Here is a 19,117-nt window from a genome sequence, read left to right on the forward strand (position 1 = left end):
TTTTAGATTGTGGCAGATTTAATACAGTCAGGCAAATCTGGAGGTATTTCAACACACATTCAAGAAAAAAAGAGGACAACTTTACAAAGTGCAGACTTGTGTAATTGGCATTATAAGTCTAATGGGTATAAATAAAATAGGATATTATAAAATATATGAGGTTTATCCAAAGCCTTGTCTATACAGTTTGGGTTGTTAGAAAATAGAACATGAACCTACAGCAAGACACGCCTTGCAAACAATTTCCCTCTGTTAATTCACTTTACTATATCCTTCTAATGCAGAAAAACAATTCTGTTTTCTTTCATTATTAAATATATTTATTTTTTGTTGCTACAATACAGTAGATCATGTGCCTGAACAGATACAATGTACAATTTTACAGACACAAACTTCATTTGCTCCACAAAAGTTAGTCAAAAAAGGCATCTTCACAGTTCACGTTAGTGTCAAAATATAGCACCCGACCGGTATGCAGCCCTCACGCCGACCGAGATCCTATCGCCTCTTTGTGGAGCGTCTACGCGCCCCGTGAGTCCAAAGTGTTTTTTTACAGGCAGTTTTGTTTTACAGTTTGTTCACTGCTGTTATTCAAGCACCTGAAGAGAGGAGGGGAGGAGGGGAAAATACAGTCGTGTCTGGGCCTTCACTCTTCTCTGTCCACTAAGAGTGAAACTACAGATTGTTTTCAGTATTGATAAATCAATTTTTGATTGATCAATCTACAAAAGACCAAGCTTCAAAAAATAAAACAAACTTAAAAAAACAAATGGCCTTTAAAAGTTACCAGAAACTGTTTTCAAATAGAATATTTGATGTGACAAAAAAAAAGAAAGAAAATAAATTTATTGGATTTAATCGACTAATCCAATAATCTTTTCAGCACTACTGCCCACACAGAAACTGTGGTGTACTGTGGGTGATGATGTGGTGCCAAACTGAGGAATGACTGGCTCTACGTGAAACAAAGTGTGGAGTGTTGAAGAGGAGCATCATCACTGCTGAGGCTGCAGGTACTGGTTTGTGAATGCCTCCAACTGCTTCTCCAGGTCAGTGGCTTTATGTCTGCAGAGGAAACAAACACGTGAAATTTGGACCAACTTCATCCAAAGCACATGTCAAGTAAAGCTTCCTGTTCATAATTTAACCTGTTCCTAACTGTTAAAGTCACATTTCCAGAATTGATCTGTTTTATGCCCTACAGTTACCCTGCCTGATGAGACACCTAGTCAGGTTAAAGTTGGTTGGAGTTATGCTGGGAAGTATGTGATGTCACATTATTTACTAATAATAACAGTATAAGTTGTTTGGCCATATCAGGTACAAATAGACTTATTAATACACACAAGAAAAGTTGCTCAGTTAGTGATAGTATCTTATATAACAAGTGCAATACTGTACACAGGCACAATTATATATATGTACAGATGAATTTGGAAATTGCTTCGTCAATCTGTTGACTGACAGTCGTGCTGTGTAGCGAGCTTAAGTTGGAAAAAACACTAAGTTCTAAGGCAGGTCTGGTAAATCTGACCAAGAATGGATGTAGAATTTGATCATTTCCTGGTCTTGACATTTTTTGCCATTCCTGTAGCATCATTCTTATCATCTAGTATATTAATTTTCTCTAGACTACATCTTTCCAGATTCCCAGACAGTCATCTACTCCCTCCCCCCACTTCTCCACCCTTCAGTGTTGCCCCTAATAAGAGAAGGAGCTGGACAAACCGCAGGCTCTTGGAGCAGCTCTGGACGGTCTCCAGCTGATCTATCTTGGCTGTCAGTTGGCTGATTTCTGCCTCCAGCTCTTTCTGCGTCTGGTCCACCTGCTGACAGAGCCGAGCAAAGGTCGTAGCCATCTCCCTGGCAACACAGAGGGCACAGCGTCGCACTGCTTATTTATTTAGCCCTTCTACAGAGGGGGAAGGCTGGGTGGGGCACCCAGGAGGGTGGGGCAGGGCTCAGTGTGTGTGTTTGTGTGTAAATTAGGAACGTTATGGGGTGTCGGGTTTTGTCAGTAGCTTAAATAACACTGAGGGAAATTGAGGAAGGGTGCAGAGAAATTAGCATTCGATGTCAACATTAAACATCATGATTGTGCTGCATGTTAAAGGATTAATACAGACTGAAAGAAATGCCAGAAAATCATCTTATATTGAATAACAGTTATCATCTTACTTACTGTAATTGTCACATACTGTGTATCCAGTACACAACACTTTTCATATCTAGTTTGTTCGAATATCAAATGGCATAAATGGTACTGATCAGGACTTACTGTTGGACCTGGTGGCTGCAGTTACTACTAGTGAAGCTGACGATGAGCTGCAGCTTCTCGGTTGCGTAGTCAACAAATTGCCGCTTCAGAGCTCGCTCCTTTGCTTTTGTGGTCCAGGTTAGTCGCTCATACAGGTACAACAAGCCGTACAGCGAGGCCGACAGGGCAATCAGCCTCCAGCCGACAGTTCTCCACACCTTAAAAAACAAAACAGATAGACAGAGGCCGGGTTAGCACGGAAAAGTTAAAACACGGTTCAGTTCGGTTAACAAACAATTAAGGAAACATCATACCACTCCTCCGACGATGATAACACTCATTGAAGTGCGAGAGGTGAGGGAAGCCACATTGGTTGCCATAGCTACCATAAGGTCCTCCTGGGTCATGAGGGCTGTCTCGTGGTTGGGTTGAGATATGGTGGAGGGGGGTCCTGAGGAGGGTGTGTGGGCCAGGGGCAGTGCTGGTCGAGAGGCCTGAGAATTGACAAGGTGAGTTTATCAAAAAATCAGACTTCTTCACTGTATGTCTTGAATGAAATAGGCCACATCAATCACTGGTAAGAATAATTCTTGACATTAACTATCACATTATGAAGTAAGGTTGGTCCTAGAATTCCCCTAGGGGATAAATAAAGTACGTATTTATCTATCTAACCAACTCTATCCCACAGTCCGTACCTGGAAGTTCTGGTCCATCAGTCTGAGCGCTCTCTGTGCATTGTCAGATCCCAGGAAACGGTGGACCAACGATGTCCAGCCCAACGAAAACTGAAACTCAATGTTCTCCTGGAAGTCATTGCAGAGTGTGGCGCAGTTTAGGTCGTAACTCAAGTCAAACTTCCTGCTGGGTACCAGCATGTTGACTTGGCTCTTGACCGTAGAGGGAAGCAGAGGGAGCATGCTCTCTGGAGAGAGGAAACATGGAGAATGAGAATTACATAAGGAACAAACAGGAGTCATGGGAACATTCATAGCTTAGTTTGTATTTTAAACATGCAGTGATGCACAAGGGGAAAAGATGAACAGTTTAAGGAACTATTCTTCAAAATTAGTACCTTTCACTTTTGGTACATTTTACAGATCTTTTTCTGGGCAGTAGGGGGCAGAAAGTAACAACACACGGTGACAAACAATATTACCACATTATCATTGTGGTCTATAAAGCAAAGAAGCCACATCTGATTTGAATATCCCTGCTTCTCTTAATCTGTCCATAAGGGATTACAAAAAAAAAAAAAAAAATTCACACCACAGTTATGTAACAGCACCTGAAGCCTTTTCATCACGGGGCACATTAACACCTTTTCAACATCACTGCCACTGAGCACAGCTTGCATGCGTGCCCGACACAGTGACGCATTTATAGCATAATGGGGCCTGGGATGATGGCATCCAGTGAGGAGGGTAAATATAGCAGTGAGCTGGGTGTTACAGATCATAGCCTGAGTGTCCAAAAGGTTTTGACTAAGTTTAGTACCAGAGCGATTGAGTGAAAAAAAAAAAAAAACAATGGTGGACTGGAAAATCTGAGCTGAGGTCATTTTGTATGAAAATATGATCCATGTTATGCAAGGAAAGGTTTTGAGGAAACTAACATTTCTGATTACAAGCAATTAATCGTATCATTCAGGCTTTTGTATTCTCCAATACATTTCTGATCTGGTATTTGAGTTATAACCAGGAGAAAGCTACTATCCGTCAGTGATGGTGTCCATTAAATTCACTTTGATCATGAAGAAGTGAATGACCGAGTGCAAACAAGAAACTGATTTTTCCAACACCACTGCAGAGCGCTGCCCCTCGACCAGCTCATTCACCAATAGCTGTGGGATAATTTTATACTACAACTTTTTATTTTATCATAATCATTGATATAATTATCATTATTTTTGTCAACGGGCCCCAACCAAATTTTTGTGTCAGCTTCAGCCCAACTGTCGGTTCAGCAACGATATTCACTGCTGAAGACATACAGAATGGCTGAGACTAAAGGCTACAGGCCAAGATACAAGCATGAGTTTGAAAAAAGAGAAAACTAAAACACTGACAATATGAAGTAAAATAAATAAAAGTTACTGGCCTACTGATTTTGTACATATTGCAGTTAGATTACCTATCATGTAACTCTGCGAGGACTGGACAGAAGCGTTCACGGCGTCAGAGCAGCGGAAGGCCAGGTTCTTGCCCATTCCCTCCTCCACGTGAGATAGCAGCTCCTACCAACACCATCAACAGCAGTTGGAGGTCACATGGAAATCAGTCAATGAAAAAAAAAAAAAAACAGACCAGTTGTCACACTGTCTTCTGGTTTAAGACCACTGAACTGGCACAGTTGCGTAGTAATCCAGTGCACCATTGCCCAAGAAAGGTGTGATCATGAAGAATGAATCTGTGCCTCTACTCACAGACTTGTAGATCTTGAGGACATGAGGTGAGGGGTGGAAGTCAGCTTGGAACTCATCGACGATTACGTGGAGACGGCAGATCTCCTCCCCCATTGCGTTGGACACCTGGATAAATCATAGCCAGAGTTATCAGTTCCCTACAGTGCTTCAGTACAGTATCGCCAGCAGCACTAAAGGGCTCAAGCCGTCAAGGTAGAAGGACCATGTATTGGTCATTTCTGATGGAAAATCTACTAGCAAGACCACTTTGAAATCCGCACAGCTTGTGAGTATGTAGCTGTGACTGTTTCTGGTTTCTGAAATCAGTTTTTCACTCTGCTGGGTTTCCTGCAGTGTATTATAGATGAAGGCGCAACACCTGGCCTGAAATAAAGAGTTGCTACAAGTTGGGAAAAGTAGAGCAAAAGAGCTCAATCAGTCATAATCTGGTGGAGATGTGTGATAAAAAGAAAAGTACTATTGATCATCCTAATCAATAACATCTGTAAAACTGATCAGAGTTTAAGAGGAGCACAAAGCCACAGCTCTGCCTCGCTGTCGACAGCTGAAACCCACCACGTCTCATATAGAATACAGGGGCTGGCTACGTACATCTAGATACACAAGCTGAAACACAGTAGTGATAATTTGTGCATGTAAGTGGGACTCTGAAACAGGGCTCGTCGTATACATCACCTTGGACTCCACGTCTTGACTTATGGCTTTGATCTTTTTCTTGATATCTTCAATCAGCAAATTGAGCTGATTCTTGACAAACTCCAGCCGGTCCATCTGATACTCTCTGTCCTCCAGAGCTGCCACTCTGAAGCCCCACCCCACCAACAGGACATAATGTCACAAATGCAAACCAGCAGCTGAACGATTCATCAAGGAACAGGATTAGGTAACGATATACATGCAAAACAGTGGAAAAGAACAATTTGTGTGAATCCACTGACAGTCACAGAATCTGGTATGTTCATTTTATTTTATAGCATCTTAACTTATCACCATACGTCCAACTTATGGCAGTGGCCAAAATCTTGTTAAACCAACATATTTATTTTCTCAGCAGCTTCATAATTTACCTCAATAAGCACTTCAAGGCATTGACAAAAGAAGACAGTATCAATTTGACATTATCAGTTAAAATCAGATTTAGTAGTAAGACACTCCAAGAAACTCAACTACAAAAGTAAGAGAGACATAAATATGCAGAGCAACATACTCACCTCTTCTCCGCTGCCTCGATGTTGATGGCGTCCATGATGCTCTTGACTTTTTCTGTGATCTGCTTGGCCCTGATAGTGTGCTGCTCAAACTTTGTTTTCACTGCTGACTGCGAGATACACTCCTACGAGGCCATAACACACAAGTTACTGTGACAGTTATTGGGGCTGCTGCTTGGATACGGTGCATGAATCTGCACACTACCAGGGACAAACGGAGGACAAGATAGACACCTGCTACTTTTAACTTAGGAGAAGAAAAGAAATGGAAACTCAGGTGTGAAAATGACAGCAGCAGTGTGCGCATCTTGTGTCCCGCAGCCCACATTTTATAAAGTCACAGTAATGTGTCGGTAGACCCACAGCAAAATCATAAAAACATATGAAATGAGTACAACCAAGAATGCAAGGGAAGAAAATAAAACAATCTGTAACGTAGGAATATCATATTGCTTTGTGATAAATTGTATTACCCATGCTAAAGACATCTTGAAGGTTGTTCTTTTATAAATGCCTCAATCAGTCAGTTCTGTGCTAATTAACTGGATTCAGGAATAAAAATCCACACTCTCATAAACTGCCCTTTGTAGGGTTAAAAATCTCAAATAAACTAACAACTCCTATGTTATCATTTCCTTCTCAAGCATTTCTCAATTCCTAATGATCCTCATTATGTTGCTATTCTACTCTTTAATCCACTGCAGGTCATTCAAGACAGATTATGTCTATCTGTCACCACTGTTATTGATCGTTTAGGTGTTACCAAAGTTTGTTGTTTGGACAAATAGTTTCAGTTTCTTCTATTTAAAAGCAAAACATCTGAGCAGGAAACACAGAAACACAAAAATAAAGCTCAACAATCAATATTGTTCAGACATAACAAAATCAAAGTGGAACAAAAAAACAAAAGGATGTCCTCGCCCAAGTGAATCTAGACTTCAGCAATGAAGACGCAGGTTGATGGAAAAGGCACAGTGATTGGTCTAGATGGCTTTGAGGGTGTCAGCTTAAAATTGCGTGCTTGGTGGCAAAACCTAACCAGTAAGTATGAAATCCAGTAGTTGACTGGTCAGGTTAGGTCAGGCCACTGTTTGAAGAGTGACTTTGGTTGCTGCTTGTCTTATTCAGCTTCTGTACACTCATCTTACACAGGCGCTTTGACAAACATGCTTACACACCAGCACTCTCACCAGGCAACTGAGTTTGTCAAATACCTGAGGAGATTGTGTAACTGAAAAAATAAAGTAAGCTTCAGTCTCACAGCCTGATAAAGCAGCCACTATTTGTATCTCTTGGTCATAATGAATGAATAAAAAACCTAATTTCTCATAATAGTGATTTCCCCTACTCTCTCCGGAAGTAACTCAGTCTGACCAGCAGCAAACCAGACATTGCCAAAGAGATTTGCTTAGCTCTTGATGATACACTAACCGCAGTGTTTATCAGCTGGACCTAGTCATCCGTGTAACCTGCTGTTTTTGACTTGATCCAACTTTACACTGATTACACCTCAGGCTGTACCTGTTGAGATGTTGTTCTGGTAGCAAATATACAGTATTAGTGTGGAATCAAACGTATTGCTAAAATGATTGCTTAATGTTCTTCTAAATCTGTCTCTCAGGATTGAGACCGGACATAGATTTCACTCCGAGAAGTGGGAATAAATTTATCGGAAGACATGGAGAGCACACTCATACACACGCATGCATGCACACGCACACAGACACACACCTCAAACCTCCTCTCAAAGCTCTGGAACTCCTTCAGTCTCTCCTGGAAGCCCTCAGCCAGAGCGCCACCTGTTGGATGAAATAACACAGTGGCTATAAAACGAAAAGTACTTTACATTGCTGCAAAACAGTAACTGTATAGCCTTATGCTACATTATTCTTTTTTTAATATCACTTTTGGTTCATTTTTTTTATCATTGTAATCACTGTTTGTATTGTTGTTCATTTTTTGTAACATGAATACTGTTTGGGTTTTCTATCCATTAAAATAATTAAGTAAAGTAATAAAGTTAAAAACAAACAAAAACCCCCCAAAAAACAATAATTACTACACTGTTTCTCCACCTTGTTCCCACACAGATCAAGCATCACCTTTCCGTTTCCTGTTTCCTCACCTGTTTCGGGCATGCCCTGTGCACGCTGCATGCGGGAGTTGAGGACCTCTTTGGCAGAGACAAAGAAAATGCGGTTGGGTGCCTGCTCACGCTCCACAACCTTCAACTCCTCTACCAGGAAGTTGACACAACGGTCCGTGTGCTGCTTCCTCACCTGGAGAGAGAGGTGACACATACAGTATTCTGTAACAGTAAAATGTTTCTCTTTCTGACATGAGACAGATACAGAGGGCCGACTCACATCCTCCATGTATTCTGGTTCATTTGCTGAGGCGTCCCAGCGGTTGTTGAGGATGAAGATGTTTGGCTTTGACAGACGTTCATTCACTTTGTGAAAAAAGTGCTTTTCCTAGAAGGTGGACGAGTGAAGGGTGAAGCATACAAGATGTCAGTCATGTTACTGTGAGTAGAAAAATCATCATTTAATACTTGAATACTGGAAATGAAAGGACTCCTCGTTTTCCAATTCAGCACCCACATTAGATTTATGAACTGTATATCCAGTGTCTGGTTTTATCCAGGAACACAGATATTCATTTCAGCAAAATTGGTGTTGACAACATCGATTAAAAAATGTTCATGGTTTGCACACCTGACACATGACACATTTTTGCCACTTGACCATCTTACATTATTGACATAATGCCTAGGTTTATTTCCTTTGAAGAGCCCAGAGGAGAATATGTGTTTTCGTTCCCCTTAAGAGCTGCTGCCGGGTTAAGTAGCTCTGTGATTGACTGTGTGCCCAGTTTCACATTGCATGAATGCCTGAGCAGACAGAAACAAGAGTGGGGCCTGTGTGTGGCTGGATATAAACACAGGCAGCAGGATTCTCTGCTCTATAATCAGCTCAGCATAGAAAACATCCACACTGGTCCCTTTAGTATAAGTGACTGACATAACTGAAAACTTACTTTACTTGTAATTGTGGTGTGTTGTTGTTAGTCAGGACAATTTAAGTGGTCAAATTACTCTATTATCATCACCTTGACTAGACACCAAGAAACAGTTAAAGGAGTATTTGGTGATTATGAGCTATGGAAGCAGAAATTGCAACATCTCATCCAAACTATCCATACTCTTATTTGACAGCCATAAAATGGGAAATATACGTGAAATCATTCCGTCTTCCAAATATATATAAATCACAAACGCTTGAAAGGGGTTTAGACTGATTTTCTTATTCTCTAAAGCGAAAGATCATTAAGTTACCGGTAAGACAAAATAGTAGAGAAATACCACACAAACAAAACTACTCTGAGGCTTTAAACCCCTGTGCCCATTCTTTAGAAGACATTACCGTGTTCATGAGAGTGGATTCAGAGTTGGCCACCAGCACAAAGACATCAGCATCCAGACAAAACTTGTCAATCCAGCTGTCCAGTTGTGATGTGACATCTGTCCCTGGGCTAATGAGTGGATGGGTCAAAAGTTCAAATGCATCATCTTCAAACATCTTTAAAATGAGTGAAATAATATGCCCATCTGGACTGAATTTCTGTACAAATTACAGGCCTTTTTTTAACCAAACTTTTTTTTTAAAGACCTGGAAAGTGTAAGATTCATATTTCAGAACCTGTATAGAATTTCCAGACCCAATAAACATATCCTGTTACCTGTCTACGAGCACCAGGTCGTCTCGAAGCAGAGCACACTTGGTCTTTGGCCAGAAGACGCGTACAAGACAGCCGGCATCCAGACTCTCATCCATGTGAAGGGCGTGAGCCAGCTGGTTTACAGTCTACAGAGGGGTTGTAAACAGACTGACGTCACAGACGTTAATGTAATGACTTCTTGTTGACCTAAAGGCTTTTTGGAAATATTAATGTCATATTACTGTTGAAGTAATGAATTTTAAATTACATAAACATCTGTTAAAGCAATGACATTTTTTTCCCACAATAACCCTTTTTTTAAATCTCTAAATCAACTAGGGCGAAAGGCTGTTTATTTGATATTTTTCAATAGGCAAAAAGTTTTGTCAACAACTTTTTTTTTTCTTTTTTACATTTTTTATGATGTTTAAAAGGACAACTTCGATATTTTAAGATGTATACAAGATTGTCTACTTGATTATTTCATGTTTAACACTAATAGGCATAGTTTGTAAAAAAAAAAAATAAAAATAATATAACAGCCAGTTAGGTACTTAGTAAGTCAACATTAAGATGTGATCAGGTAACTTTTGTTTCAAAGATATTACACTACCAGTACTCCTACAGTATCCACTCAGATTAAGGTTTTATTGAAACTGTATTAACAACTATTCATTGCACAAGAAAACCCACATGAACTTCTGGCACTGTAGACACTGCCATGTGAAGCAATACACTGAAAATACAAGCGGACAATAGAAAATCCCAGGAAAAAAAAACCTGATTAAACTGCTGATCCCATGTTAACTTAATTCAGTTCAGAGGTCTCAGTGAAGAGAGAGTGAAGTTTCCCACATCAGGCTTTCATTTCAGACACCTGACACCGTGGTAAACATCCTACATACCTGTCACAGTTCACAGATATCTGTCTGCAGGTTTAGGTAGCATTTGCTCAGTTCACACATGTCGACAATAATCTCTCTCTCTCAAAAAAAAGCGTACCAATTACTAAAACCTTTAATGCAACCGGTTGAGGAGTCAGAACTCTGACACGCACTTGGCTCCGTTATCTGGGTGAGGAATAAACCTAATCAGTTTGTATCCTCAGCCATGTGACCTATTTGAGTACAACAACAATAGTAAAAAGAAAAACTCTAAGCTGAATAACAATACCTCTGCCATTTTAACTGCAGTGTAAGTCAAAACTTAAGACATACACTGGATGTAAGGAAGCAAAACATAACCCCCAACATACAGTATCAGTGTAATTGGGTGACAACTGATTAAAGGCAGTTTAGGTGAATAGAAGGAAAAGCTCATTAAAAAAAAAAAAAGCACTAGTGCCAATTCAGCAAACCTTCCAAGCAAAATGAAAATATTTACTGACCTTGATGCTCTTCTCCTCATCTGAGCCCTCTGTCTTGAGGTAAGCCTTGTCATCATCTGTGCCTTCCACACTCAAGAAGCAGTTTGTGGTGTGGCCAATACCGCTGGGCAGCACGCGGTCCCTCAGCATGGCATTGATCACTGTGCTTTTACCATTACTGGTCCTAAGAAAAAAACAAAACAGTCAGTGAGTACACATGGAGACAACATATCAATATACATCCAACAACTTATGAACAAATGAACTCGCCTTAGGTAGTTAACAGTTAAAGAAATACAAGAACAGCTGCAGACTGAGTAAAGCGCCAGTAAAATATTCTCAATGCATTTTACTGCCTGCACTGCCTGTTCCAGTCATTGCGGTTTTAATCATGCGTATGAAATCTCTTGGCTTTTCTCACACACGCCCTGCTATTGCAAAAATAAAAGTGAAAGCAAAACAGCCACATGAACATTTAGAGGGACTAGATGAACTAACATACATGAAATGTCTATAAAGGCAGCTCTTATCAAAAAGACAGTTCAGAATCACATCAGAGAAGCATTAAAAATTATATTCTTTACACAAAAAACAAGTGTATAAATGTCTTTACCTGCCAAAAAAGGCAACTTTCATGTGTCTGCGAGCGAGCACCTCCTTAATGATGGCAAGTTTGCCAGCATATGCCTGAATCTCCAACTTTTGATCCCGACTCGCAATGTTCTCCAAAGCTTTATTCCCACAGGTTTCTGTTGACCCAACAGTCAAACCACATCAGAGAAACACAACACCTCATTTACCATTCACTCAGACTGTCAGAGCTGTCTGACAGATGACAAACACCTCTATTTTTTTTTATTTTTTTTTTTAAACATAAAAGGATATTTCTGCTGCCAGTGTTACAATCCTGTTAACATAATGATTTTCCAGTAAATTAAACATTACCCACTGGTGCTCACTGAAAAATGGTAAACAGAAGACCAAAGCTTCTCACCTTCTACAAACTCTGAAGTCTCTTTCACATAATTCAGTAGTTGTTCAAACACATCGCTAATCTTCTTCTTGGCTACAACAAAGTGCTTCAGAGGGGAAAACTCCCCCCGAGCTGAATCTGTCCGTCTGAGTGGAGGGGCTGCAGCCATGGTGCTCAATCTGAAGACAGAGAGGGTCAAAAAGGGCAAAGACAGTTATGTCAGTGGACATGAACAATACACTTAGCATTGTAGTCATAATATGTAATATTGTTTAGATCAATCTGGGTGGTTTAGGTTTATCATAAAACTGCAGTTGCACAACTTTTTAGGCAACTTTTAAATTGCAGGTAAGCTGAGTGACGAGCTCGATACAGCTAGCTGCTGATAACTTAATAACTTAATAGCTAAGTTATCAAACGGTTGTGAATACATCACATAAATTAGCGAAAAGATACGAGAATAACGCCCAATATCTAACTGGCATACGTAACAAAATATACAAATGTTTTTATTTTCTAAGCTATTTATGGCTAATATGCGAAATTCTTAAATTAATCGAGCGGACGCGTGGCGCTGCCGAGCAAGCTAACAGATTAAGCTAACTAATGTTACAAGCGGCTTCGCGGTAGCAAGCTAGCATTAGCAGCATTTGTAACTAGCGGTATAATTTCCTTACCACAGTCCTAAGACAGCCAGTGTCCTCTTCTCATAACACAAACAATACCGATCCGCTGCGGCAAAGCAAGGATTCCCTGTCCCCGCTGATAGATTACTTGCTGTCAGCTTGGCTAACCTTCTGTTTGTATCCTTTAGTGCCACCGCTGTCAGGCAAGTTACTAGTTAAGAAGTAAGTTTCCGGAACAAATTTCAAAAGAAAACCCGTTTGACATCGTGCAATTGAATGGGTTTGGATAGCTCCTGCTGACTTGCATATGTTTTAAATACCTGTGGTCGTTATCTTTATGACTCAACTGATTCACCTCTGCTTGTGGTTTTGATTTAACAGTATTTATAGGCCTATTATCATTATTTTTAGGTTGATATTTTATAGCAACTGTTGTTTCATTTGACTGTTTCAAAGTATATTTTTATCACAGTGATCTTTATTTAACAATTCGGGAAGAAAAGGGAAGATCAAAAACATAATTACTCAAAATGATGCAGCAGGAAGCATAAAGATTTTCTTCAAACAGAAAAAGCAGGGATGAAGCTTTTTTTAAATTCACGCCTAGTTGATGTCATAAGTGAAATCAGACATTTTTCTAGTCCTCAGTTACCACACTACTGCTAGCATGTAATACATTTGCCAATTTAACTGGCATACAATGATTTTATATACAGTTCTGCTGCATCCACTTGTTTTTGATTTTATTTTGAAAACACACTTCCTGCTCTGTTCATGCTAACTGTAGTTACTGACACAGTGACAGTATTTCATTATGACAGGGGGGCGGAGAGAAGTGACGGAAAGGTTAGCGAGCAGCAGCCAATCAATGAGCAAAGAATGCATCCAACCCCTGGCATTTCCTTTATTGTACCTGTCCAGTACAATAAAAACCAAGGGTATAATTTATTACGCACAAGACAGGTTTGCTACATGAAAAGCATGAAAAACAATTTCAGAAATGAAATGTGCTACATCTACATTTTAGTCCTCTGCCAGATGTCACAGCTTGCAAATGTTTTTTGTTGACATCTAAGAGTCTTTCTATTCTTAATCTAATTATCACCAGGTCTTCCTGCCGGCCACTCAGTTCAGATTTTAGACTGTCTTGAACACCCACAGATTTTTCAGAGATGTTCAGGTAAGCGGACTGTTAGGGCTTTTCCAAAAGCTTCAGCTTGTGTTTCTTGAAGTAGCTAATGGGGATTTCTGAGGAACTCTCAGCATGAGGTCTGTTTTTTCAGACCAGTATCAACACCATATATTATATAACTGGTGCACTGGTTCAACCATACCACTGTCCGCCTATCCTATCATTATCTATACCTGTTCATCCTGTGCAGGGTCGAAAAGGGACTGGAGCCTATCCGGGTGTGAGGTGTTGTACATCCTGGATTGTCTTTTACCAAACTAGATTAGAGAAATTTATTTTTATTTACTGTGGGAACCTCATGGAAAAACAAGTTAAAAAAAACCATAGACACATTGTAAGTTGCAATAGGGAGTATATGAACATGCACATGAGCCGCTGCACTAAGGTTACCTCTCTATACACAGAGATCAGACAGCATGTAAATGAAACAAGTCACATATGTGTTGCCTTTGCAAGCCCACAATGACTGCTATTCAGAAGAGCAGCCTGTGAATGGGACAATGCCAGAGAGGAAACGCCTCTCTGTGTGTATATGTGTGTGTGACCTTAGCAACTGTGGCAAATCGACATCAGTCAGAGCAGCGGACACTAAAACACCTCCACTAGGACCTCCAGCCTCTGTTTGGCTTTGGGATATTTGAAAACCGCTTGTCACCTCAGAAACTTGGAATCGATCTTGTTCTCTTTCTCTTTTCTTGCTGGATTTTTTTTTATGATTATGTGCGGATTTATGATGGAGAATTAAAATGGTGAGGAAGAAAAAGCTGCTGGTGTTTGAGTAAGTATTACTCCTGTATGCAATATGCTCTGTTGTTGGCTGTTGGGGCCCCTGACATGAATTCAGCTCTTAGCCTTAATAAAATCACTATAATGATGCTACAACATTACAACAAAAAGCTTTAAAGGTATCTATGATTCTTTGTTTTTATATTCCATATGATATTTCTATATTATCATACAGAATTTGATATACATCTATATATAATAACAGTATGTTTTTAGTTTTTAATATGGCAAAATTTACTGCACAGTTCCCATATAATTACACTAAAATGTATGTTTTCATGTTAGTGACACCCCACCAATGCCAATGGAGTTTTGGTTCAGTTAAATAATAGGTGTCTTTCTTTTTTCAGCAGCATGGCTTCAGCATCTTACATTAATGATGAGATGGATATACTAACTGCTCTCCTGGGCAGATATAGATTTCATCCCATCCACATGTAATTTTGATCCAAACCAAACCGTTGTCTCTGTTGAGCTGACTGAAAACCTAGAAATTTTAATCATTTTAACAATTATGTTGAAAGATTTATGGCAATTCATCAAACAAAATCACTAATGAAAACCGTGGGAATGATTTATGAAAATATAAATTTACGTTTTTTTTTGAGTGACTTTTTTTTTCTATGTGAGATAACCTGGGCTCAAACTATTTTTCTGTCAGCTTCCCCATTGTGTTGGTGCTATTGTGCCAGCATAGGTGACACAACAGCTTATGTGTGTATTGTCTGTGTGTGAGCTAGTGTGTATTGTCTGTGTGAGTATGTATGGGTGACCTTTACATTGTGTAAAATCCTATTTAGCATTCTCTTTCTCTGGGAATTTAGTTATTTGCCTTTTGAGTCTGGCCTTACTGCAAACTAAGTATGACATTCTTTTATTTTTTATTTCTCAGTTGTCAGATTCACATTCACTGGTTACCAATTTTGTTTCAGCAGATGACATGAGAACATCCTCTCTCTGTTTCGTCTGTTTTTAGAATTTGTGGAAGCATGATGTGGGATGGATAAACAACTACGAAACTCTACTGTAAGTTGACTGAAAGGCGGTTAGTATACGAATTCTACTTTGACAATGTGGGTTTTTATGATGGGTGAATGTGGATTTGTAAAGATGTTGTATGAGTGACCTTATTGAGCTCCAAAGAAGACACATGTCTATTTACAGCTCTAGTCTCCATGATTTGTAGCATTTATATATAATTTAGACATGTGATGCGGCAGGTATGGGGTTTACGAGGGCTTGGAAGAAAAACTGGATTTAAATCTCTTAATTTATTATTTATCAGATGTTTCTTATATAGTATGCAATCGTTTTGATATTGAAAGAATGGTTAGAAATTTTTCAAATTTACAATTACTCCATATTTTATAACCAAATGGTTTTTTTTTCTAACAGACACATACAGACCACTTTGAGCTCTCTGTGTCTTTCATGAAAACAATTAATGCGTAAAACTAAATACACGCCTGTGTCTCTGTCGCTCCCTGCATAGATGGCCTCTAATGACCCTGACCTTCCTGACCCCTCTGGTGACCCCCAGCCTGGCGACCTCATTGAGATCTTCAGACCAGCCTATCAGCACTGGGCTCTGTACCTTGGAGACGGCTACATCATCAACTTAACTCCTGTTGGTCAGTAGGAGCCTTCAGTCCAGACTGAATTTAAAAAAAAGAAAAAAAGCTTTTAACTTTAACTGACGTGAAACTTGCCACCTTTACCCAGCCATCCGGATAAATATGATTAGCCACCCAGGGGCACTAAAGTTCTTTGTTTTAATTCAAATGTGATACTTTACTTAAAATATAGATGATTAGAGTGTCATTGCATTCCCCCTTTAAACACAGTTATAGTTAGATGGCTGCTCCCAGTTATCCCTGTTTGCAGGTCAGTCAGATCAAACATTTGGCCTCTCCCAGCTTTTGCTATGTTTTGACTGGGAGGAAAGTAAACCTAACGTCCTCTAAAAATCACTTCAATTCAGCGTAAAAGTGCCTTTTTTTTTTTTTGCAAAGGTGTTGTGTGTAGTGGACTTCACTTCCAACTGGTTTTGGATTAGTTTCCCCTGTTTCATTGGTAAAAACTTCAGCATCTTTCATTTAGACTTTAAAGGCCATAACGGCTGTATTTCTGTTCCCTCACTGAGGAATGTTGAAGTCATGATACAGCTAGTTTCTATCTGTATCTGCAATGGGAAATGATAAACATACTCTTGTCCTTTTTGCCATTTAAATAGTAGAAACAGTAAGACTTATCTCTTTGGCCACAATCCACAATATCTGGCTTACTTTACTTTTTTCAAGATCTTAACATATTCACTTTCAGTTCTAGATGAAACCTCTCCTTTTACACTCTTTAGAAAAAAGAACTGGTAGATGTTATCCCACTAAAGCTCTTCTCCTCCTCTGCAGATGAGAGCCAGGCAGCCGCCATGTCCAGCGTGAAGTCCGTCTTCAGCAGGAAGGCAGTGGTGCGCATGCAGCTGCTTAAGGAGGTGGTGGGAAGCGACTCGTACCGTGTCAACAACAAGTATGACCACAACCACACACCCCTGCCCGTCTGTGAAATCATCCAGCGAGCGCAAGTCCTCATTGGCCAGGAGGTGTCTTACGACCTGCTGGGGAGCAACTGCGAGCACTTTGTTACCCTTCTGCGCTATGGGGAGGGGGTGTCCGAGCAGGTCTCTCACTGTTTGTTGTGTCTCTGTCTCATGTGTCATCAGGACAACATACTTTTCATGAACCCTTAATGTCACCGCTGTCACCGTTTTATTTGTGAAATACATTTTTACAACAAAACAGGACATTTAAAACTGAAGTGATTTCAAAGTTAACTTTACCATAAAGTAAATTTTACATTTTTTGTTGTCTGTCATTGACTGGTTGCTCTGTTTGCCAGAGCACTGGTCAATATTTTACTGTGAAAATTAACCTGTTTTATCACAAGTCAAGTAACAAAGCGGGATGCAATAGAGAGGAGTGCATCAACCCCCTAAACTGAAAACATGAATATTGTTCCTGTTTCCCAAACAACATTTGGTTCTGGTGACAGATATGGTCACTTTCTTGTCCACAGTAAGTGATGTATTATTTATTTAAAGGGATACTTCACTCAAAAACACAACGTAGTTTAGTATTTCCTCTTAACTGGACAGGGATCTATCCATTGAGTCAGATAATACAATCACTGGGCCTGTATACATCCTTAAATAAGTTTGGCCGGTTTGATTTATGCAGAAGTTTGGAGTGGTTCAAGTTATGGGATGTCTGGGAAGACATTAAAAGGATACTCCACCCAAAATCTATATTCTGAGTGCCAAACAATCAAGCCCGTAGCTTTGAAATGGGTCAATGTGGCCAAAGTTTTTGTACTTTCCATCTTCACAGAGCATGGCAGCTGTGGTCAGGTTCAATTAATTAAGGTTACAGCAGTTTCCAATAGTGACCAGTTTTATGGTGAAAAAAAACTATTGAAATATCTCTAAAATCTTTGCTGCCCATTCTCGTGTTCAGTGCGTTCCAGACACATGTAACATACTGAATGTAAGCCCACTCTTTGTTCTGTAATAGATGCATGTGTTGGTTTGTTGGAGTGTCTTTCACCTCTCATAAGCAATAGACGTATTTTTGATATGTACATCTGTTTATAATCCCGTTATTGCGTATTGCTTTGTTCTGATCTGTGCTCCTTTATAGTAATCCTAAATGAGTCCACCTCCTCTGCCTCTGTTTGTCTCCTCAGGCTACACGGGCCATTGGGGCCATCAGTTTGGTGACGGCAGCAGCCAGTGCCTTCTCTGTCCTGGGACTGATCAACACACGATCCAGAAACAGGCCTTTCTGACAGCTGTGTTCTTCACTGACTCACTGTCTCCCGACATTCATGCGGCTGTAATGAAAATGAATGAAATAAAGCATTGATAAAAATGTAAACCAGTGTGTTTCTCCAATTTGCCTCACATAGTTTACAACAGATGGTTTCTGTTGTGTTTATTGTTCCAACTGTAGTGGAGTCCATGATACAATAATATCACATACTAAACAAACCAAAACTAATATTCATAATTATGAAACTTGGTCCCATTCAGTGTGAAATTTGTGATGCATTAAATAGTCACTTCACCCAAATGACAAAAAGAAATATTTTCACAAAGTTTTGAGGCATATTATCAGTCAGACAGTTTTTTTTTTGTTTTTCTTTGTCTGGGCTTTATAGATGGATATCGTTCTGAGATTTATGCTGCCACCCCAATACAATGGATCTGTATGAATTTTATTCATCAGTTTTCATTGTGAGTGTTTTTCCTGTAGAAAGTGTGAGGTCTGTGGTTAAATCAGCACTGTTTCTGAAGAGAAGATGGTCATTTTTTTAATGTGATGAGTACTGCAAACCAAACTCCATTTACTTGGCCCCCACTCTATTGGAGTGGAGGTAAAAATCTCACAGATACATACCACTGCTCCTTTACTACATTTTTACTATACAAGTTTATTTACTGTTGTGTAGTTTCAACTAGGGCTGCAACTAATGATTATATTCATTGTTGAGTAATCTGCCAGTTAATAAA

The 19,117-nt window shown here is 39.7% G+C and overlaps 2 protein-coding genes across 2 annotated transcripts; one reads left to right on the plus strand and one right to left on the minus strand.

The window, feature by feature from the left end:
- On the minus strand, positions 1–12,783 carry mfn1b (mitofusin 1b). Its single transcript, XM_023400039.1, has 18 exons — positions 12,627–12,783; positions 11,971–12,128; positions 11,590–11,725; positions 10,998–11,160; positions 9,632–9,756; positions 9,316–9,424; positions 8,257–8,364; positions 8,016–8,169; positions 7,622–7,689; positions 5,894–6,015; positions 5,358–5,484; positions 4,683–4,787; positions 4,391–4,493; positions 2,956–3,182; positions 2,572–2,751; positions 2,279–2,475; positions 1,729–1,863; positions 1–1,065 (listed from the first exon to the last, which is right to left on the minus strand). Exons 2-18 carry the CDS (start codon positions 12,116–12,118, stop codon positions 996–998), a joined length of 2,277 nt encoding a protein of 758 aa, XP_023255807.1. The 5' UTR covers positions 12,119–12,128; positions 12,627–12,783; the 3' UTR covers positions 1–995.
- A 1,551-nt stretch (positions 12,784–14,334) lies between these two features.
- plaat1 (phospholipase A and acyltransferase 1) lies at positions 14,335–18,482 on the plus strand. Its single transcript, XM_023400020.2, has 5 exons — positions 14,335–14,545; positions 15,530–15,579; positions 16,046–16,184; positions 16,962–17,230; positions 18,292–18,482. Exons 2-5 carry the CDS (start codon positions 15,553–15,555, stop codon positions 18,391–18,393), a joined length of 537 nt encoding a protein of 178 aa, XP_023255788.1. The 5' UTR covers positions 14,335–14,545; positions 15,530–15,552; the 3' UTR covers positions 18,394–18,482.
- The last annotated feature ends 635 nt before the right edge of the window (positions 18,483–19,117 follow it).

This window comes from Seriola lalandi, unplaced genomic scaffold, assembly GCF_002814215.2.
Source record: "Seriola lalandi dorsalis isolate HSWRI2012SDOR001 ecotype SW California unplaced genomic scaffold, Sedor1 jcf7180002052130, whole genome shotgun sequence".
Taxonomy (NCBI): domain Eukaryota; kingdom Metazoa; phylum Chordata; class Actinopteri; order Carangiformes; family Carangidae; genus Seriola; species Seriola lalandi.